Below are 22,782 nucleotides of genomic sequence, written 5' to 3'. Positions count from 1 at the left end.
TGTGTCCCATAAGTTTTGGGTTGTTGTGAGATCATTTTCATTTGTTTCCAGAAACGTTTTGATTTCTTCCCTAATTTCATTCTTGACCCATTCGTTGTTTAATAGCATACCATTCAGTCTCCATTATTTTGGGTGCTTTGGGTTTTTTTCTTTGGGATTAGTTTCCAATTTCAGTCCCTTGTGGTCAGAGAAGATGCTTGGTATGATTTCAATTTTCTTGAATTTTTTGAAGCTCGTTTTGTGTCTATCATGTGGTCTATTTTTGAAAATGTTCCATGTGCATTTGAAAAGAATGTGTATTTAGCTTCTTTGGGATGAAGGGCTCTATATATATCAGTTAAGTCCATTTCATCTAGGGTGTTGTTTAATGCCACAATATCTTTGCTGATAATTTGTTTGGAAGATCTGTCCACTTTTGATAGTGGGGTGTTAAAATCCCCTACTATAATTGTGTTGCTGTCACTATCTTTCTTGAAGTCCTCTAAGACTTTCTATATATATTTGGGTGCTCCTATGTTGGGTGAATATATATTTACAATGTTTATGTCTTCTTGGTGGATTCTTCCCTTGAGTATTATGAAGTGACCTTCTGGGTCTGTCTTTATGGCCCTTTTTTTGAATTCTATTTTGTCTGATATGAGAATTGCTACCCCAGCTTTTTTTTCTTGTCCATTTGCTTGGAAAACTTATTTCCAGCCTTTCACTTTTAGTCTGTGATGGTCTTTTGCCCTGAGGTGGGTCTCTTGTAGGCAGAATATGTGTGGGTCATGCTTTCTTATCCATTGAGCTATTCTGTGTCTTTTGATTGGAGCATTTAATCCATTTACATTTAAAGTTATTATTGATAGGTACTTATTCATTGCCATTTTTGTACCTGTGTTCCTCTCTGTCTCCCTCTTATCCTTCCTTCCCTTAACGCAGTCCTTTAGTATTTCTTGTAAAGCTGGTTTGGTGGAGGCGTATTCTTTTAGGCTTCTTTTGTCTTGGAAGCTCTTTATTTGGCCTTCTATCTTGATTGAGAGCCTTGCTGGGTAAAGTAGCCTTGGTTGTAGGCCTCTGGTTCTCATTACTTGGAATATTTCTTGCCATTCTCTTCTTGCTTGGAGTGTTTCCATTGAGAAGTCAGTAGCTAATCTTATTGGGGCTCCCTTGTATGTTACTTCTTTTTTCTCCCTTGCTGCCTTTAAGATTCTCTCTTTGTCTTGTAATTTTGCCATTTTGATGATGATGTGTCTTGAAGTGGGCCTCTTTGCGTTCCTCTTGATTGGGACTCTCTGTGATTCCTGGATTTGTGTGACTTTGTCTCTTATCAAATTAGGGAAATTTTCTCTCATCACTCGTTCAAAAATGTTTTCTATCCCTTGTTCTTCTTCTTCTCCTTCTGGAATTCCTATTATTCGGATATTATTACATTTTACATTGTCTTGCATTTCTCTTAATCCCTCTTTATTCTTTCTGAGCCTCTTTTCCCTTTCTTGTTCTTTCTGTGAGATGCTTTCTACCTTGTCCTCCAACTCACTAATCCTATCCTCTGCTTCATCTATCCTACTTTGGAAACTTTCTACTGTGTTTTTCAATTCGGAAATTGTAATCTTCATTGCCTCTTGTGCCTTGCTGATAATTTCTATTTCCTTTTTCATGTTGATGTAGTTTGCAGAGAGATCATTGTAGTTCCCCTGTAGTTTCCGGTAGTTCATTGTGAGCTCTTTGAACTTCGTAATAACCAGTGCTTTGAATTCACTATCTGATAGTTGAGTAGCCTCTATTTCATCTAACATTCTTTCTGAAGTTTCTGCTTTTTCTTTCATTTGGGGATTGTTTCTTTGTCTTCCCATTGTTTTAGACTCTTCTCGTTAGTCTCAGTTTCTAAAATTCATCTGTTCTGAAACCCTGGGTTTATGGTGTGAACTTCTGTAATATGATACCTATGAAGTTCAGTGGTGCAGACTCCTTGAAGTTTCTTGATGTTCTCCGTCTCCACTTACTCTCACACTGGTCCTCACGCTGGTCCCTGCATTGGTAGCCTACCACTGCTGAATATCCCGGCTCTAGCAGCTGCCTTCTCAAGCGCCCAGTCCCATTACTACGGTAGTGGCACAGGGGCCTCTAGTGTCCCGGCTCCTGCAACTGGCTCCCCAGCGCCCACACCCGTCGCTATGGCAGCGGCACTGTGGCTGACAATGTCCCGGCTCCCGTAGCTGACTCCTCCGCCACTGCCGAGGACCGTCACAGGGGTTTGGAGTGTCCCGGCTCCCGAACCTGACTCCCCAGCATCCAGTCGTGTCCCTATGCAGTGGCAGAGAGGCTTAGAATGTCCCGGCTCCTGTAGCTGACTCCTCTGCCACCGCCCAGGACGGTCACAGGGGTTTGGAGTGTCCGGGCTTCCATAACTGACTCCCCTGCGCCCAGGCCCGTCTCTATGGCGGCTGCACAGGGGCCTCCAGTGTCCCAGCTCCTGCAACTTACTCTTCTGTTGACCGGGCCGGTAGCTATGGAAGCGGCACAGGGGCCGAGAATGTCCCAGCTACGATATCTGACTCCTCTGTCTCCCAGGACCGTCACAGGGGCTTGGAGTGTCCGGCTCCCGTACCTGACTCCCCGGCTCCCAGGCCTGTTGCTATAGCGGCAGCACAGGGGCCACATGTGTCCCAGTTCCAGTAGCTGACTCTTCCGTTGTCTGGTGTTTCAGCGTCAGTCACAATCTCTGGTCTTTTAATTTCATAAATGCTGGGTAACCGATGGTTTATTGTTCTGTTTCTCTATAGATCTGCCAGGATTTTCATCCATGAGTACAGGAGCTAGCATCAGCTCTGTCTTACTCCATCGCCATCTTCCCCTTAGTCTTGTTTTATATGAATTAATCATAAATGTTTTCTTCAAATGAAAGAAATTGTTACAAAAAATCTCTTGAATAATAATATGTTTGCCGAAAGATAGCACATTCAAAATTAAAGAGACTTTGAATTAAAACATTTCCAATGGAAAATGTGTTCTTTATGTTTACTTGATGCTGTCTGCATGTGTTGTTTGGGCAGTAATATCCAACTTCATTACTAGTTTAGTTTGTTTAAAAGTTTTAATTACAAATTTAAGAAATTCTAGACAAATGAATAACCAGGTGGGACTTCCGCCAAGATGGAGGCATAGGTGGATGTGCCGTGCCTTCTCACACAACCAAGTTTAGAGACAACTAAATATTAGCAACAGAAAACACAGCCAGAACACGGAAAACTGAACTTTTCGGAAGTCCGTTAACAACAAATTCTTCAGCCTGACCGGTAAGGGGCGAAACCAGCGGCTGGTGAAGTGGGGTTGCACAGGAGGACTCGGTGAGACAGACTCAGGCACTCGGAATCCAGACGTGCAGAATCCAGGCGCAGGGTTGGACCTAGTGAGCGACCGAGCGAGCGATTGCCGGGGAGACAGCGGGGGAGCAGTGCTGCATGTTGGCTGTTGTCGCACATTTGTTCAAGGGTGGACAGGCAGGGGAGTGGGCGGTTGGACCGGGCAGGCGCGGCAAGCGGCAGTGGAGGGCGCCGCCATTTCCCTGCTCTGACCCCACCTCCACACGCAGCGTCATAACCCAGCGACTCTGAGTGGCCCGGCCCAGGTGAACCACCTAAGTCACTGCTCCTCACCCAGCTGTGAGAAACAACAGATGGGGTCGCCATTTCCCCACTTTGACCACACCGCCACATACAGCGTCACACCCAGCGACCTGGGAGTCCAAGGCGCTGCTTCTCACACTTAAAAGGCGCGAACAGACCAAAAATGTCACAAGAAGATATCAAAGCCCAGAGCCCATAGATCTAAGCGATGAAGAAATAGCAAAACTCTCAGACACACACTTTAAAACACTGGTGATCAGGATCCTCACAGAACTGGTTGATTATAGCCACAAATTAGACAAATATATGAAGGCGAAACTAATTGAAATAAATGGAATTGCACAGGACACCAATAGCCATGAAAAGGAAACTGGGACTCAAATCAATGGAGTGGACCAGAAGAAAGCAAATAGTGGCCAAACAGAAAAGAGTCAAGAAGCAAGAATTCAAAGAAATGAGGAGAGTCTTAGGAACCTCCAGGACATCTTTAAACGCTCCAACATCCGAATTATAGGGGTACCAGAAGGGGGGAAAGGAACAGCCACCAGTGGAAAACTTATTTGCACAAATAATAAAGGAGAATTTCCCCAATCTGGAAAAGGAAATAGACTTCCAGGAAATCCAGGAAGCTCAGAGAGTCCCAAAGAAGTTGGACCCAAGAAGGAACACACCAAGGCACATCATCATTACATTAGCTAAAATTAAAATGAAGGAGAGAATCCTAGAAGCAGCAAGAGCTAAGGGGACAGTCACCTACAAAGGAGTCCCCATCAGACTGTCAGCGGATTTCTCAAAAGAGACCTTCCAGGCAAGAAGGGGCTGGAAAGAGGTATTCCAAGTCATGAAATCCAAAGACCTACAACCAAGATTGCTCTATCCAGCAAAACTTTCATTTAGAATGGAAGGACAGATAAGGTGCTTCTCAGATAAGATCAAATTCAAGGAGTTCATCATCACCAAGCCCTTATTATATGAAATGTTAAAGGGACTTATCTAAGAAAAAGAAGTTAAAGAAACATGAACAGTAAAAGGACAACAAACTCACAGTTATTAACAACCACACCTAAAACGAAAGCAAACTAAAAGAACAGCTAGATCAGGAGTGGAAACATAGAAATGAAGATCTCAAGGAGGGTTAGCAACAGGGGAGTGGGAGGAGGAGAAAGGGGGAGAAGGTACAGAAAATAAGTAGCATAAACAGTAGATAGAAAATAGAAGGGGGGCAAGAATAGCATGGGAAATATAGAATCTAAAGGACTTGAGACACTTGGTCATAAACTAAAGGGGGGTAATGGTGGGAATGGGGTGCAGGGTAGAGGGGAATGAAAGGGGGAATAGAACAACTGTAACAGCATAATCAATAAAATTTAAAAAAAGAAAAATGAATAATCAGAAAAGTGTGTCACAGAAGCGAGTTCCCAGGGATAAGAATTACCTATTTTTGAAATAAGGCAGTTATAGGTGCTCACAACTCTTTCTTTCCAAGCCTTCTAAAATTAAAAACTTTAGCAGCCCAAAAGTACAGTTTTTTTTAAACTAAAGGCATAAGACTTTCAAGCTGTTTTAGTATGCTTGCAGACAACTTAAATGATCTGGACGTGAGCTGTTCTTAAAGACATCCATTCTTTTCAGGTAACTATTTTTTTTTAAACATTTTATTTTATTTTTTCTCCCATTAAGATTTATTTTTTTTAATTTTTATTTTTTTAATTGATTATGCTGTTACAGTTGTTCTATTCCCCCCTCCATTCCCCTCCAACCTACCCCCCCCATCCCCACCATTACCCCCCTTTAGTTTATGACCATGTGTCTCAAGTCGTTTAGATTCTATATTTCCCATGCTATTCTTGCCCCCCATCTATTTTCTATCTACTGTCTATGCTACTTATTTTCTGTACCTTCTCCCCCCTTCTCCTCCTCCCACTCCCCTGTTGCTAACCCTCCTTGAGATCTTCATTTCTATTTTTCCACTCCTGATCTAGCTGTCCTTTTAGTTTGCTTTTGTTTTAGGTGTGGTTGTTAATAACTGTGACTTTGTTGTCCTTTCACTGTTCATGTTTCTTTAACTTCTTTTTCTTAGATAAGTCCCTTTAACATTTCATATAATAAGGGCTTGGTGATGATGAACTCCTTGAATTTGATCTTATCTGAGAAGCACCTTATCTGTCCTTCCATTCTAAATGAAAGTTTTGCTGGATAGAGCAATCTTGGTTGTAGGTCTTTGGATTTCATGACTTGGAATACCTCTTTCCAGCCCCTTCTTGCCTGGAAGGTCTCTTTTGAGAAATCTGCTGACAGTCTGATGGGGACTCCTTTGTAGGTGACTGTCCCCTTAGCTCTTGCTGCTTCTAGGATTCTCTCCTTCATTTTAATCTTGGCTAATGTAATGATGATGTGCCTTGGTGTGTTCCTTCTTGGGTCCAACTTCTTTGGGACTCTCTGAGCTTCCTGGATTTCCTGGAAGTCTATTTCCTTTTCCAGATTGGGGAAATTCTCCTTTATTATTTGTGCAAATAAGTTTTCCACTGGTGGCTGTTCCTTTCCCCCTTCTGGTACCCCTATAATTCGGATGTTGGAGCGTTTAAAGATGTCCTGGAGGTTCCTAAGACTCTCCTCATTTCTTTGAATTCTTGCTTCTTGACTCTTTTCTGTTTGGCCACTATTTGCTTTCTTCTGGTCCACTCCATTGATTTGAGTCCCAGTTTCCTTTTCATGGCTATTGGTGTCCTGTGCAATTCCATTTATTTCAATTAGTTTCGCCTTCATATATTTGTCTAATTTGTGGCTATAATCAACCAGTTCTGTGAGGATCCTGATCACCAGTGTTTTAAAGTGTGTGTCTGAGAGTTTTGCTATTTCTTCATTGCTTAGGTCTATGGGCTCAGGGATTTTGAGAACTTGCGACATTTTTGGTCTGTTCTGGCCCTTTAAGTGTGAGAAGCGGTGTCTTGGACTCCCAGGTCGCTGGGTTGTGATGCTGTATGTGGTGGTGTTGTCAGAGCGGGGAAATGGCGGCGCCCTCTACTGCCGCTTTCCGCGGGGACGCTGGCCCCCGGTCGTATCGCCCACTCCCACGCCTGTCCGCTCGCGCACAAATAGGCGACCACAGGCAACACGCAGCACCGCTTCCCCGCTGTCTCCTCTGCGGCCGCGGTCGCTCGCCTGGTCACTCACTCGGTCGCTCACTAGGTCCAACCCTGCGCCTGGATTCCGCACCTGAGCCCGTCTGACCGAGTCCTCCTGTGCAACCCCTCACCAGCCGCTGGTTTCACCCCTTACCGGTCAGGCTGAAGAATTTGTTGTTACCGGATTTCCGAAAAGTTCAATTTTCCGTGCTCTGGCTGTGTTTTGTGTTGCTAATATTTAGTTGTCCCTAAACTTGGTTGTGTGAGAAGGCACGGCACATCCACCTATACCTCCATCTTGGCGGAAGTCCCCTCAGGTAACTATTTTCGTAGCACATATCATAATGATTGGACATTTCATTCTAGTGTGCATTATTTAAAGTGTACACAATTTTTCATATATTGGATAAGGCATAAATGATACCATAATGTTTTTATTTTAGTGTTTGGTGATTTTTTTAAAAGCACCAAAATGAATTCTGAAAGTCTGATTTTTAAAAGTGGTGTTAACATTAGCTTTATTAATTTTCTTTTTAATGAAATAATTTTTTCCCAGTAGGCACTGTTTCATTTGTAAAGGTTATTTTTTAAAATAATTTATTTATTTATTTTTAGAGAGAGGGGATGGGAAGGAGAAAGAGAGAGAGAGAAACATCTATGTATGGTTGCCTCTCATGTGTCCTCCACTTGGGACCTGTCCTGCAACCCAGGCATGTGCCCTGACTGGGAATCGAACTGGCAACCCCTTGCTTCACAGGCCCGTGCTCAATCCACTGAGCTACACCAGCCAAGGCATGTATAGGTTATTTTTTATATACAAAAATGCTTCTCTGATAACTGGGGGAAGAGGAAAAAAGGATTTACATGTACCAGAAAAAAAATCTAAAAGAAAAAGAAGGTCTGAATTCCAGATATAGCAGCCTTTGTGTAAAAATATGTGAAAATAAATAAATGCATTAGCTAAAGTAGAAAAATGAATCTACCATTTACAAAATGTGTCTTTCAGGATGAATCAGATTCTAAATAGCTTTTATGCCTCAACTAAGCAAAATTGCCTAAAGTGCATTCTGAAAACCAAAAAAACCACTTTGACAAAGCTCTGTGGTTCAAAATTAATTTTGTGTTGGTGTGTTAATGCATTAGATATAAATAAAGCATGGACAAGGGGTAACTGAGGGGATGGAGTATAAGGGGACTAAATGGTAATAGAAAAAAATTAAAAATTTTAAAAATAAACATTATTATGCAAGCATAAATATAATAAATAAAATAAAGATAACCTCTTATATTAAATGCAGAAAAGATTCTTTCCATCATTTCACTAAAGTCCTCCCATCATGTTAGGACATATCAAGGAGGTGTATACATACAGATTTCTGTTGACCAGAAAATGAAAGATACATGGAACTTTAGGAAAAAAATAGAAGTTTCTCCTGGCTGGTCTAGCTCAGTGGATTGTGCGTGGGCCTGCAAACCAAAGAATGGCTAGTTCGATTCCCAGTCAGGGAACATGCCTGGGATGCTGGCCAGATCCTTAGTAGGGAGAGTGCAAGAGGCAACCACACACAGATGTTTCTCTTCCTCTCTTTCTCCTCTTCCTGTCTCTCTAAAACTAAATAAATACAAATTTAAAAAATTGTCTGATCCTCAACTTAAACCATTAAATGGTGTTATGGGGAGTTTAGCATGCAGTGTTAAGAGCTATAAGCCATAAAACCAACCTTTACTTGTGTGATCCACTATGACAGCTGATTCATAGGATTATGCCCCCCTTGACTGAAGGAAACAAGTCTGTCCTGCTGAGTTTTGCTTACAGTTTTTTATTTTGCAGAGTCTTTTGTATTCTCTTATAAAATATTATGACCCTGCCCTGGCCTGTGTGCTTCAGTTGGTTGGGCATCAATGCTCAAAGCAAAAAAGTCACCAGTTTGATTCCTGCTCAGGGCACATGCCTAGATTGCAGGTTCAGTACCTAGTTGGTGTGCATACTGAAGGCAGCCAATTAATGTTTCTCTCTCACGTTGTTGTTTTTCTCCCTCTCCTTCTCCCTTCTTTCCCCTCTCTAAAATAAAATAAAATAAAAATATATATTATGACTCTTTCCCCACTTTTATGATGTAGTTTTCTTTTCTCTTTCTAAGAATGTCAAAAGGAATTAGATGTTTATATCTCACTGTTTGGCTAGAAAGTAAAGGGCATTCATTTAACCTTCATTACTAGAGATATTCAATTATATGGAAGTAAGTTAATGATATTTCATTAACTCTGATTCCACACAGTTAACCAAACATTTCTTTTACATTGTTTAAAATCAGTAGTTAACCAGTTCACATTTCCTATACCTTGATCTTTGTTTTATGACTTCTACTGTTACTCAAAGAGATTTTTTCCAAAGACATTCCTGGTTTCTTTTTAAAAGTCAAAATGAAGATTGTACTTTGAAATTTTGGTAAGTTTTCATTTCAATATATTTATTTAATTACTTTAGCCCTGGCTCATGTGGCACAATGGATTGAGTACCAGCCTGCAAACCAAAGTCACCAGTTTGATTCCCAGTCTAGGGCACATGCCTGGGTTGCAGACCAGGTCCCCAGTGTGAGGAACACAAGAGGCAACCACACATTGATATTTCTCTTCCTCTCTTTCTCCCTCCCTTCCCCTCTCTAAAACTAAATGTTAAAAATCGTTAAAAAGAACATCTTAAGAGCATCTTGCTTCATAGCATGTCCTCAGTTTGGTCAAATAAACTGAAACTCTTATAAAAATTTATTGTTTTGAAATAAAATTAAAAGAATATCCTTTTAGCTCTGAAGACTTGAAGAACTGAACAGCATTGTAGTTGAATTCAAAATGTAGCAGATTATTCTTTTGTTTGTAATTGAATGTGTAGCCAAGTTGTTTGAGTGAGACTTCATGCAAAAGAACTTCGCTTTTCTTTCTCTAAATCTAGCCAGGGATAGGATTCACTGACTTCCTTTTTCAAAGCATTCCGTCAGGAGGTTCTTTCTCAAGTACAGTTTCCATTCCCTGTGAGGTATGTAAAACAAAGACTGTTATTCTTCTTTTATATAGATGGAAAACTAAAACTCAGAAAAATTCAACTAACTTGCCTCAAATTTGTCATAACTAATAAATCAATAAAACTCTGGATTTATGTCTAATGTGGTTAGCCTTCTAGTGTTTAATGTTTTCAGTAATAAGTCATAGTTCTCTGAATTTATTTTCATATTTACCTTCGAAATTTAGTCTTTTAATTGGAATTCTTTTTACTCATTAACTCTGTGTCATATTGCCAACCATCTAGATGGAACACAAAATTAATTTACCCATGTAAATACAAACTTTGAGCCTCACAATTTCACAATTGTTAGTTAACATATTAGGAAGAAAATCAAATTTATAAGTTAAACAATTAACCTTATTGGGTGGCACAAATGATTCCAATAAAAACTAATGTAATTGACATTTTAATCATGATACTGCTCAGTTCTGTAGTCATATATCTAACATCTGATAACAGGTATATGTTTTATAGTTTTGATTAAAAGACAAAAATTTAATAAACTGACTCCTGTAGTATATTTTTACTTAGAAGAATTGTAAAACTCTGTAATTTTTATACCAAACATGCTAATTGGGGATCTATTTTACAACAGCTTCTTTTCCCTAACAGTTTCATAAGTTTTGCTTCCACAATCAGATGCTGGATTTTTTTCTCCTAGAGTTTACTGTCTTGACAGCTTTCTTTTTTAATGTATTCTCTTTCTCTTTTTTTATTAAATATTTTTGAATTTTATTGTTGTTCAGTACAGTTTTCTGCCTTTTTACCCCACCCCTCCCCATTACTCCAGTGATCCTCACCTCCCTCCCTTGTTTCCACCCCCGCTTAGTTTTGTCCATGTGTCCTTTATAGTTGTTCCTGTAAACCCTTCACCCTTTTCCTCCATTATCCCCTCCCCTCTCCCTCTGGTTACTGTCAGTTTGTTCTTAATTTCAATGTTTTTGGTTATATTTTGTTTACTTGTTTGTTTTGTTGATTAGGTTCCAGTTAAAAGTGAGGTCATATGGTTTTTATCCTTCACCGCCTGGCTTATTTCACTTAGCATAATGCTCTCCAGTTCCATCCATGCTATTGCAAGGGGTGGGAGCTCCTTCTTTCTTTCTGCTGCAAAGAATTGCATCATGTAAATGTACCATAGTTTTTTGATCCATTCATTTACTGCTGGGCACCTAGGTTGCTTCTAACACTCAGCTGTTGTAAATTGTGCTGTTATGAACATTGGGGTGCATAGGTTCTTTTGGGTTGGTGTTTCAGGGTTCTTAGGATATAATCTTAGCAGTGAAATTGCCAGGTCAAAAGGCAGATTCATTTTTATTTTTCTGAGGAAAGTCCATACTGTTTTCCATGTCTAACAACTTCCTAAATCAAAGGGAATAATTTTGTGATTTAGAAATATGATTTCACTGAAATCAAACTACCTTTAGTATACTTTTGAATTCTATAACCTTCAAACACAATTTTTGGTATAAATCTAATCATGCCTTATGCTCTTGCCTTTGAACTTACTTTGTCATTGTTTACAAAGAAGCACAAGCAGCCACTTCCAGGAATGGAGGTAGCAATTAAAAATACTAAATTCAGAGACTTCCTTCTGGCCAAGATGGAGGTGTAGGTGGGAACATTGTGCCTCCTCGCACAACCAAGTTTAAAGATAATGAAGTTTTAGTAACAAAAACGCAAGGAAAACACAGAAAATTGTCAGACTGAAAGTCTGACAACAACGAACCATTCAGCCAGACCAGTAAGAGGGGCGGAGTCAGTGGCTGGCAGAGCAGGGTCACTCAGGAAAACGTGGCCAGACCAACCCAGGCTCACAGGTGGCGGTTGGCAGATCCCAGGCATGGGTTGGCAATGGGCAGACCCAGTGAGGACGCAAGGCGGCTGGCTGACTGTGGTCACAGATAAACCAGGCAAAGGAGTGAGCAGTGAGACAGACTGTGCAAACCAGGGCCCCAGCGTCAAGAATTAAAGGCTAGAAGCACCAATTGGAAAAACTTTGGGGGGTCGAGGTGCAGGAAGAGGCTCCCAGGCTCACAGAGAGTTCACTGGAGAGACCCACAGGGTCCTGGAAGGGGCACAAGCCCACACATCCTGGAACCAGCACCAGAAGGGCCCAGTTTGCTTGCAGGAAGCAGCAGAAGGGACTGAAATCCGAGAGAGAGCATGGAACAAGTGCCATTGCCCCTCTCTAACCTTGCCCCCACATACAGCATCACAACCCAGCGACTTGGGTCACCCTGACCTGGTGAACACCTAAGGCTCCGCCCCTCATACGTAACAGGCATGAACAGACTAAAACATTATGGCTCAAGAAGAAGAACATCTCAAAGCCCCAAAGCCAATACTTCTGAGCGGCCAAGAGACAGCCAACCTATCAGATGCACAGTTCAAAACACTGGTGATCAGGATGCTCACAGAACTGGTTGATTTTAGTCACATCACCAATGACAAGTGAGTAGTCACAAATTAGATGAACAAATAAGGCTGAACTAAGTGAAATGAAGGGAAATGCTCAGGAAACTAATAGTGATGGTAAGGAAACTGGGACTCAAATCAAGGGAGTGGACCAAAAGGAAGAAAAAAATGACAAAACAAAACAATGAAAAAACAAGAATTAAAAAAAAAGTGAGGAGAGGCTTAGGAACCTCCAGGACATCTTTAAATGTTCCAATATCCGAATTATAGGGGTACCAGAAGGGGAAGAGGAACAGCCAGGAGTGGAAAACTTATTTGAACTAATAATAAAGGAGAACTTCCCCTATCTGGCAAAGGAAATAGACTTCCAAGAAGTCCAGGAAGCTCAGAGAGTCCCAAAGAAGTTGGACCCAAGGAGGAACACACTAAGGCACATCATCATTATATTAGCCAAGGTTAAGATGAAAGAGAGAATCCTAGAAGCAGCAAGAGCTAAGGGGACAGTCACCTACAAAGGACTTCCTATCAGACTGTCAGCAGATTTATCAAAAGAGACCTTCCAGGCAAGAAGGGGCTGGAAAGAAGTATTCCAAGTCATGAAATCCAAAGACCTACATCTAAGATTGCTCTATCCAGCAAAGCTTTCATTCAGAATGGAAGGGCAGATAAAGTGTTTCCCAGATAAGGTCAAGTTCAAGGAGTCCATCATCACCAAGCCCCTATTATATGAAATGTTAAAGGGACTTATCTAAGATAAAGAAGATAAAAAAGATGAACAGTGAAAGGACAGCAGACTCACAGTTATTAAGAACCACACCTAAAACAAAAGCAAACTAAGAGGACAGCTAGTTCAGGAGCAGAACCATAGAAATGGAGATCACATGGAGGGTTAGTAATGGGGGAGTGGGAGAAGGAGAAGCGGGGAGAAGGTACAGAGAATAAGTAGCATAGATGGTAGGTAGAAAATAGACAGGGGAAAGGGCAAGAATAATATGGGAAATATAAAATCTAAAGAACTTGGGACACATGGAAATAAACTAGAGGGGGGGAATGGTGGGTGGTGCAGGGTGGAGGGGAATGAAGAGAGGAAATGGGACAACTGTAATGGCATAACCAATAAAATATATTTAAAATATAAAAATTAAAAAATAAATAAAGATATTCTTGCGTGAGGATTTAACAAATTAAAAAATATTAAATTCAAGCCCTGGCTGGTGTAGGTCAGTGGATTGAGCATGGTCCTACGAACCAGAGTATCGTAGTTCGATTCCCAGTCAGGGCACATGCCTGGGTTGCAGGTCAGTTCCCAGCAGGGGACGAATGAGAGGCAACCATACATTGATATTTCTCTCCCTCTCTCCTTCCCTTTCTCTCTAAAGATAAATAAATAAAATCTTAAAACTATATACTAAATTCATATAATGACTTTTCAACTTTCAAAATTTACATCAATCATGAGACCATTTTATGCTGAGTCCTAAGACCAGTTCTATTTTTAAATTGTTGTTCTATTATAGTTGTCTTAATTTTCTCCTGTTGCTCTCCCTTGCCCCATCCACACCCCCACCCCAACTCCCACAGTTAAACCCCACCCTGTTCTCCATGTCCAAGGGTCATTTATACTTCTTTAACTAGGCCTGTCTCCTTTCTTCCCTTATCCTCCTCCCCTGTATCCCTGTCACTCTCTTCCTTGTTTCCATGCCTCTGGTTCTATATTGTTCATTTGTTTGTTGTGTTTATTATGTTAGATGTCTAGCATAATGTTCTCCAGTTCCATCCATTCTGTCACAAAGGGTAGGAGGTCCTTTTTTCTTTCTGCTGCATATAATTCTGTTGTGTAAATGTACCATAGTTTTTTTTATCCACTCATTTACTGATGGACAATTAGGCTGCTTCCAGCACCTGGCTATTGTAAATTGTGCTGCTATGAACATTTGGGTGCATAGGTTCTTTTGAATTGGTGTTTCAGGATTCTTAGGGTATAATCCCAGCAGTGGGATCACTGGGTCAAAAAGCAGTTCCATTTTTAGTTTTCCGAGGAAATTCCATACTTTTTTCCACAGTGGCTGCACCAGTCTGCATTCCCACCAACGTTGCACTTGGGTTTCCTTTTCTTTGCATCCTCGCCAGCATTTGTTTGTTGATTTGTTACTAATGGCCATTCTGACTGGTGTAAAGTGCTATCTCACTGTGGTTTTAATTTGCATCTCTCTGATGGCTAGTGATGCTGAACATCCTTTCATATGTCTCTAGTCCTTCTGTATGTCCTCCTTGGAGAAGTGTCTGTTCAGGTCCTTTGTCCATTTCTTAATGGTGCTCTTTGTCTTCCTGGAGTGGAGTCATGGGAGTTCTTTATATATTTTGGAGATAAAACCCTGTCTGAGGTATTGTTGGCAAATATGTTTTCACATACAGTTGGTTCCCTATTCATTTTGATAATGTTTTCTTTAGCCATGCAGGTTTTTATTTTGATGTAGTCGCATTTGTTTATTCTTTCCTTTATTTCCCTTGCCCTAGAGGACGTATCAGCGAAAATATTGCTACATGGGATATCTGAAATTTTACTGCCTATGTTTTCCTCTAGGACTTTTATAATGTCACAGCTTATGTTTATGTCTTTTGTTCATTTTGAGTTTATTCTGCTGTATGGTGTAAGTAGGTGGTCTAGTTTCTTTCTTTCTTTTTTTTTTTTTTGCATGTACTATTCCAGGTTTCCCAGCACCATTTGTTAAAGAGGCTGTTTTTCTCCATTTTATGCTTCTTTCCTCTTTGTCACATATTAATTGACCATAGAGACATGAATTTATTTCCGGGCTCTCTATTCTGTTCCATTGATCTGTGTGTCTGTTCTAATGCCAGTACCAGACTGTTTTGGTCACAGTGGCCTTGTAGTATAGTTTGATAACAGGTATTGTAATCCCTCCTACTTTGTTCTTCTTTCTTAAGATTGCTGCAGCTGTTCAGGGTCATTTTTGGTTCCATACAAAGTTTTGAAATATTTGTTCTAAATCTGTGGAACATGTCATTGGTATTTTAATAGGGATTGCATTGAATCTATAGATTGCTTTGCGTAGTATGGTAGTAACATTTTAATGATTTTTTCTTCCCATCCATCAACACAGTAAATGCTTATATTTGTACCTTCCTTAATTTGTTTCTTTAGTGTTCCATAGTTTTTTGAGAACAGGACTTTTGCCTCCTTGGTTGAATCTATTCCTAGGGACTTTAGTTTTCTTATTGCTATAGTAAATGGGATTCTTTTCCTAGTTTCTGTTTCTGATACTTCATTGTTGGTATACAAAAATGCCTCAGAGTTCTGAGTACTGACTTTGTCTCCTACTATTTTGCCAAATTAACTGTTTAGATGGAGTAGTTTTTTGGTGGAACCTGTAGGATCTATGTACAGCATCATGTCATCTGCAAATAATTACAGTTTTACTTCTCCCTTTCAAATCTGGATGCTTTTTATTTCTTTTTCTTGTATGATCACTGTGGGCTAGGACATCCAATACTATATTGAATAGAAGTGATGAAAGCAGACATCCTTTTCTTGTTCCTGATCTTAGTGGGAAAGGTTTTGGTTTTTGCCCATTGGATATGATGTTGGCTGTAGGTTTCTCATATATGACCTTTATTGTGTTGCAGTATGCTCCCTCTACTCCCACTTTGCTGAGTGCTTTTATCCTAAATGCGTGCCATACTCTATCAAATTCTCTTTCAGCATTTATTGATACGATCATGTGTATTTTGTCTTTACTTTGTGTTGTATATTATGCCTATTGATTTATGCATATTATACCATCCTTGCATCCCTGGGATGAATCCCACTTAGTCATGGATGATCTTTTTGATGTTTTGCTGGATGTGGTTTGCCAATATTTTTTTGAGGATTTTAGCATTATGTTGATCAGTGATATTGGTAAAATTTGCCTATGAAGCCATCTGATCCAGGGATTTTGTGTGCTGGGAGTTTTTTGATAACTACTTTAATTCCACCAATTGTTATTGGTATATGCAGGCTTTCTGTTTCTTCTTGATTCAGTTTTGGAAGATCATATGTTTCTAGAAATTTGTCCGTTTTGCCCAGGTTTACAAATTTCTTGACATATAGTTTTTCTTAGTAATTTCTTACAATCCTTCGTATTTCTGTGGTATTGGTTGTAATTTCTCCTCTTTTGTTTCTGATTTTATTTATTTGGCCCATCTCTTTTTTCTTGATGAGTCTGCTTAAAGAATTGTCAGTTTTGTTTATCTTTTCAAAGAATCCTTGATGCTTTGGATTCTGGATTTATTGATCCTTAGAATTCTTCTTTTAGTGTTTATGTCATTTAATTCTGCTCTGATCTTGGTTATCTCCTCCCTTCTACTCGCTATGTTGTTGCTCCTCTAGTTCTTGTAGATTTAGGGTTAGGTCGTTTATTTCAAATGCTTCTATCTTTTTTAGGTAGGCCTGTAATGCTATGAACTTCCCTGTCAGGACTTCCTTCACTGTGTGCATAGGTTTTGAACTGTTGTGTGTTCATTTTCATTTGTTTCCAGAAACTTTTGATTTCTTCCCTAAGTATTAACACCTTCATTATGTAATAGCATGTTATTTGGTCTCCATGAATTTGAATGTTTTGGGTTTTTTCCTTGATGTTGGTTTCTGGTTTCAAGCCATTGTCATCTGAGAAGATGCTTCATGTGAATTCAGTTTTCTTGAATTTGTTGAGGCTTGTTTTGTGTCCTATGATGTGGTCTATGTTTGAAAATGTTCCATGTGCATTTGAAAAGAATGTACATTTTGATTTGGGGGAGTGAAAGGTTCTGTATATATCAAGTAAGTCCTTATGATCTACAGTGTTGTTCAATGCCACAATATCCTTGCTGATCTTTGCTTGGAAGATCTATCCATTGCTGACAATAGGGTGTTAAAATCCCCTACAATGAGTGTGTTGCTATGAATATCTTTCTTTATGTCGTCCTTGTTTTCCTTATATATTTTGGTGCTCCTGTGTTGGATGCATATATGATTAGAAACTTTATATCTTCTTGATGGATTATTCCCTTAAGCATTATGTAGTGTCATCCTTTGTCTCTTTTTATGGCCTTTGTTTTGAAGTCTATTTTGTCTTATATAAATATTGCTACCCCAGCTTTTTTTTCAGGACTGTTTGTTTGGAATATTTTTTTCCATCACTTCACTTTCAATCTTGTAGGTCTTTTATTTTGAGGTCATTCTCTTGTAGACAGCATATAGCAGGTCATGTTTTCTTATCCATTCAGCTACCCTGTGTCTTTTCATTGGAGCATTCAATCCATTTACATTTAAGGTTATTATCGTTAGGTACTCATTCATTGCTATTTTCCCTTTGTTCTTGCATTCCTCTCTCTCTGTCTTTTTCTTCATCTTCTTAAAGCCATTCCTTTTGCCTGTCTTGTAATGTGGTTTGGAGGCAATGTGTTCTTTTAGTATTTTTTTTTTTAAATCTGGAGAGCTCTGTTTTTTGCCTTCCATTTTAAATGAGAGTCTTGTTAAGTAAAGTAGTCTTGGTTGCAGGCCTTTGCTTATTACTTGGAATAATTATTGCCATTCCCTTCTGGCTTGTAGTGTTTCTGCTGAGTAATCAGATGATAGCCTTATTGGGGCTCCCTTGTATGTTACTGACTCTTTCTCCCTTGTTGCCTTTAATATTCTCCCTTCATCTTAAGTTTTGCCACTTGAATTATGATGTGTCTTGGATTGGGCTTCTTTAGATTCATCTTGATTTGGATCTTCTGTGCTTCCTGGGCTAGCATGACTTTTTCTCTCATCATGTTATGCAACTTTTTTGTCATTACTTTTTCAAATAGGTTTCCTCTCACTTCCTCTTCTCCTGTTAGTCCTATGATATGGATATTATTGTGTTTCATGTTGTCCTGAATCTCCCTTAAACCCCTTTTATTCTTTTTTAGGTTTTTATTTTTTCATTTTGTTGCTGTGTGGATTTTTTTCTACCTTGTCCTCCAGCTCACTGATTCAGTCCTCTGCTTCATCTAGTCTGCTTTTAATTCCTTCTACTGTGTTCTTCAATTCAGAAATTGTATTCTTCATTTCTTCCTGGCTCTTATTGATAGTTTCTATGCTCCTTTTCATGCTGGTGTAATTTGCAGTAAGTTCTTTGTAGCTTTTCTGGAGATCTTTGTAATTCTCCCTGAGCTCATTGAACTTCCTTATAACCATTATTTTGTACTCAGTGTTTTGTAGCTTACTTGCCTCTATTTCATTTAGCACTTTTTCTGGAGATTCCTCCTTTCCTTTCTATTGGGAGTTCATTCTTTGTCTCCCCATTTTAGGGGGGGGACTCTTATTTGTTTCTGTGTGTTAGATTGATCTGCTTTAACTCCCTGTCTTCATGGTGTAAACTTCCATGGTAGGAAACCTGTGTGATACAGTGGTGCAGTCTCCTTGATCTCCTGATCTTGATGCTCTTGGGATGCCCTATATGCTGTTTTTGTTCGCTCTCTGGTTGTAATTGGGTTTTGATCATTCTTTGGTGGGTCCTTTCCTCTGACTGGCTGACCAAGAGTAACCCAGCTATGTCTTAAGACCAGTCCTTGCATGTAATCACCTCAGACTTTTATTAGTGTAGCTTTTACCTACAAACAATGGAAATAATGCCAAGTGTTAAAATTGTTATGTTGCAAATTTGCCAGGGTGAAAAGGTTTGAGAATTGTCTTTTTAAACTTTATCCAAGAATATTGCTAAGTCTAATTTTAATTCCATTTCCTCTGGTAGTATATAGGTTATGATCTTACTCAATTGCTACTCAGAATGATTGGAAACTAAATAATATTGCCTTAATATTGAGAATATTTGGTAAGAAAACTGCTTGATGAGTATCCTTTACCACCAATTTTATTGTTGTCATTTTATTGTTGGTAATTTCAGAAGATTGCTTTCAAACATCAGAATAAATTCTGTAAACATGAAATGATATTGTTTTTGCTTTCTCATGTCATCCAGGAGTATGTAATATATATTTATTGGGGAAGGTAGAGAAGAAATATATTTGAACCTGTAATTCCTTAAAGTATTTGTGATAAGACAAACATTTTGTTTAGGTTTAGATATAAATAGTGGAAAGTTGCCCACAACCTTTTAAGATTGTACCCTTGTTGTAGGTTGCCCCGGAAGAGTTTAAGACCAGCATTGGCCGTGTGAATGCATGTTTGAAAAAGGCTCTCCCAATCAATGTGAAATGGCTGCTATGCGGTTGTCTCTGCTGTTGTTGCACACTGGGTTGCAGCCTGTGGCCTGTTATTTGTCTCAACAAAAGAGTGAGTAACCATTTTTTTGTATAATAATGATAAAAACTAATCTTTGTTAAGCACTAGCTACATGCCAAGTATGTTGTATGAATCATTTAATTCTGCAACAATTCTACCCTCATTTGAGAGATAAGCTCTGAAACAGAGTGGTTAAGAAATTTGACCAGCCCTTATCAACGCTTTATCACTTCATATGAGTTCCTATCATTTTAAATAAGAGTAATATTAGTGGAGTACTTAAATAAATATAAATAATTAGGCTACTTGTTCTTTTCACAAAGCCCCAAACTGTAGCATTTCCAAGCTACATGTAAATGGGAGGGAGTCTTCTGATCTGAAGAAAGCCAGAAGTGAGAGCAAACTAAAAAGGTTGTGGGGTGCTGGAATCCTGCTTAGTTTTGAAAATATTGAAACAATATTCAATATGACATTGCTACTTTTGTCACAATTTAAGGCTACTATCTTAATCTCATCTTCTTACCATTTTATTATAGTCTTCTAATGTTTTTTCTCCGGTAAGTAAATATCTTTAAACTTTTTATTTGACTACAGTGAGGAAAATTAATTCATTTTGCTTAAATTTCTTTTCCCAGTACCACAATGATTATTTTATTTAAACTTTTAAATAATAATTAACCTACTGAACTATATTCAAAATCACAGCACCTCATGGGGGTATAATTAATTAGTGGTGCAATTATTTCATAAAGGCCAAAAAATTCCAAAGAGGCACTCATTTCTTCCTTTCCATCTTTCTCCTGCTATCTTTAATGACTACTTTAAAAAAATAATAAAATACTCTCTCACGTATAGCTTTTTGAATGGAAAAGTTAAACATTTTATTAATTCACTTGGTAACTATTACTAGGTCAGAGCTTTACTTTAAATATAGCTTAGTCTTTTGTTTGTCAAAGCATGTACAGTATTCTCAAAAGGCTTTCTATAAGTTAAAAAAATGACAACATAAAATTTTTCCCAAGTTGTCATATCTTTTAAAAGTTACAAATGAGTAACTCCTATCCACCCCCATTATTTTAATATGCATTAAAAATAATGCTTCAATATACATTAATTATATTTGGATGTTTCATCACACAAATATAGTCCATTTGAATTACTTAAGAACTGATTTTTTCCATTTTAATATTATCCAGGATCTATTTTTTTCTGGTGAACTGCTCACTCTTTGTGTGTTTATTAATACTTTCTTCACAAGACCTGAAATAAAGAGAAGCAATTTTTTTAATCATGTAATTTTATTATGAGCACTTCTGATAGAATATTCAATGGAAAATGAAATTGATACTGGTGCTGTAATTTCTCCCTATTCCCCATTACTTTGGTTAATGAAGAATTCACACTGATGTTGAGGTATCAGTATAGTCTTAAATCACTAATCTCTCCATTAAAAAAAGTTTATGCCCTTTTTCATGGAGCCTTGGAGGTCTTCTGCTGCTTCAGGATGAAGCTGATCATCTCTTTTCCAGCCAATGGCTGCAAGAAACTTATTGAAGTGGATTATGATGCAAACTTCATACTTTTTATGAGAAGTATATGGCCATAAAAGTTGCTGATGCTTGGGTGAAGAGTGGAAGGGTTATATGGTTCTAATCAGTGGTGGGAATGACAAACAAGTTTTCCCCATGAAGCAGGGTATCTTCACCCCTGGTTGCATCCATCTGCTGCTAAAGGGCATTCCTGTTATAGACCAAGGAGGACTAGAGAGAGAAAGCTCAGATCTCTTCAGAGTTGCTGTGTGAATGCCAATCTCAGTATTCTCAAACCTCAGCACTATAGAAAAGAGGGGAAAAGATATTTCTGGTCTCATAAATACTACTCTGCCATATCACCTGGGGCTCTAAAGAGCTAGCAGAATCCACAAACTTTTCAATTTCTCAAAATAAGATGTTCACCAATGTGTTGTAAGAAAGTCCCTCAACAAAGATGGTAAGAAACCTAGGACTGCCCTGGCTGGTGTGGTTCAGTGTATTGAACCCCAACCTACAAATTAAAAGATTGCTGATTGAATTCCCTGTCAAGGCACATTTCCTGGGTTGTGGGCCAAGTCTTCAGCTGAGAGCGTGCGACAGGCAACCGATCAATGTTTCTCGCCCTTTTTTCACCCTGTCTTCCCCTTTCTTTAAAAATAAATAAATAAAATATTTTAAAAGAGAAACCTAAGACCAATGCACCCAAGATTCAGTGTCTTGTCACTCCACACATCCTACAAGACACACATTAGGACTTCTGGCCAAGATGAGGGTGTAGGTAGACACACTGTGCCTCCTCGTATAACCCAAATAAGGACAACACAACTTAGAAACAAAAAACAACCAGTACTGACAGAAACTTGAACTGTATGGAAGTCTAACAACCAAGAAGTTAAATTAGACACATTCATCCAGACCAGCAGGAGGGCTGCCGGGAAGGAGAGGGCTTGCAGCAGGGTGGCTGGCAGACCCTGTATGCACAAGGCAGCAGCCGGGAGACCCCAGGCATGTAGGTGGCAGCTGGAAGACCCAGCCAAGTGGCAGATCATGGAGCGGCAGGGAGCACAAGGTGGCTGGCAGAACAAGCGGTACCACATTCGCACACATACAAGCCAGGTGAAACTGGGGAGCAAGACTAACCTCACAATTCAGGGCCCCAGGTCCAGGATATAAAGCCTCAAAACACTGCTTGAAAACACCTGTGGGGGATTGAGTGCTGGGAGAAACTTACAGCCTCACAAGAGAGTTTGTTGGAGAGACCCACAGGGTCCTAGAAATACACAAACCCACCCACATGGGAATCAGCACCAGAAGGACCCAATTTGCTTGCGGAAAGCGGCAGAAGGGACTGAAATCAGGCAGAGAGCATAGCGAGTGCCATTGCTCCCTCTTGGACCCCTGCCCAACATACAGCATCACAACCCAGCAACTTGGGTTGTCCTACCCTGGTGAACATCTAAGGCTCCTTTCCTCGCTACATAACAGGCTCATCAAGACAAAAATATGGCCCAAACGAAAGAACAGTTCAAAGCTCCAGAAAAAATACAACTGAGCAACAAAGAGATAGCCAACTGATCAGATACACAGTTCAAAACACTGGTAATCAGGATGCTCACAGAATGGGTTGAATTTGGTCACAAATTAGATGGAAAAATGAAGGATATGCTAGGTGAAATAAAGGGAAATGTACAGGCAACCAATAGTGATGGGAAGGAAACTGGGACTCAAATCAACAGTGTGGACCAGAAGGAAGAAAGAAACATTGAACCAGAAAAGAATGAAGAAACAAGAA

The 22,782-nt window shown here is 39.4% G+C and overlaps 1 protein-coding gene across 1 annotated transcript in view; it reads left to right on the top strand.

Moving 5' to 3' along the window:
• The window catches only part of CHIC1 (cysteine rich hydrophobic domain 1), a 93,798-nt gene that overhangs the window by 23,968 nt on the left and 47,048 nt on the right, over nucleotides 1–22,782 (top strand). Inside the window, exon 3 of the mRNA XM_037132508.2 lies at nucleotides 19,354–19,509. Coding sequence (XP_036988403.1) covers nucleotides 19,354–19,509 — 156 coding nt within the window. The remainder of the gene's footprint in view (nucleotides 1–19,353; nucleotides 19,510–22,782) is intronic.

The sequence above is a fragment of the Artibeus jamaicensis genome, unplaced genomic scaffold (assembly GCF_021234435.1).
Source record: "Artibeus jamaicensis isolate MK-2021 breed Jamaican fruit bat unplaced genomic scaffold, CSHL_Jam_final contig_240, whole genome shotgun sequence".
Classification (NCBI taxonomy): Eukaryota; Metazoa; Chordata; class Mammalia; order Chiroptera; family Phyllostomidae; genus Artibeus; species Artibeus jamaicensis.
This window is presented reverse-complemented; position numbering and strand designations above follow the sequence as displayed.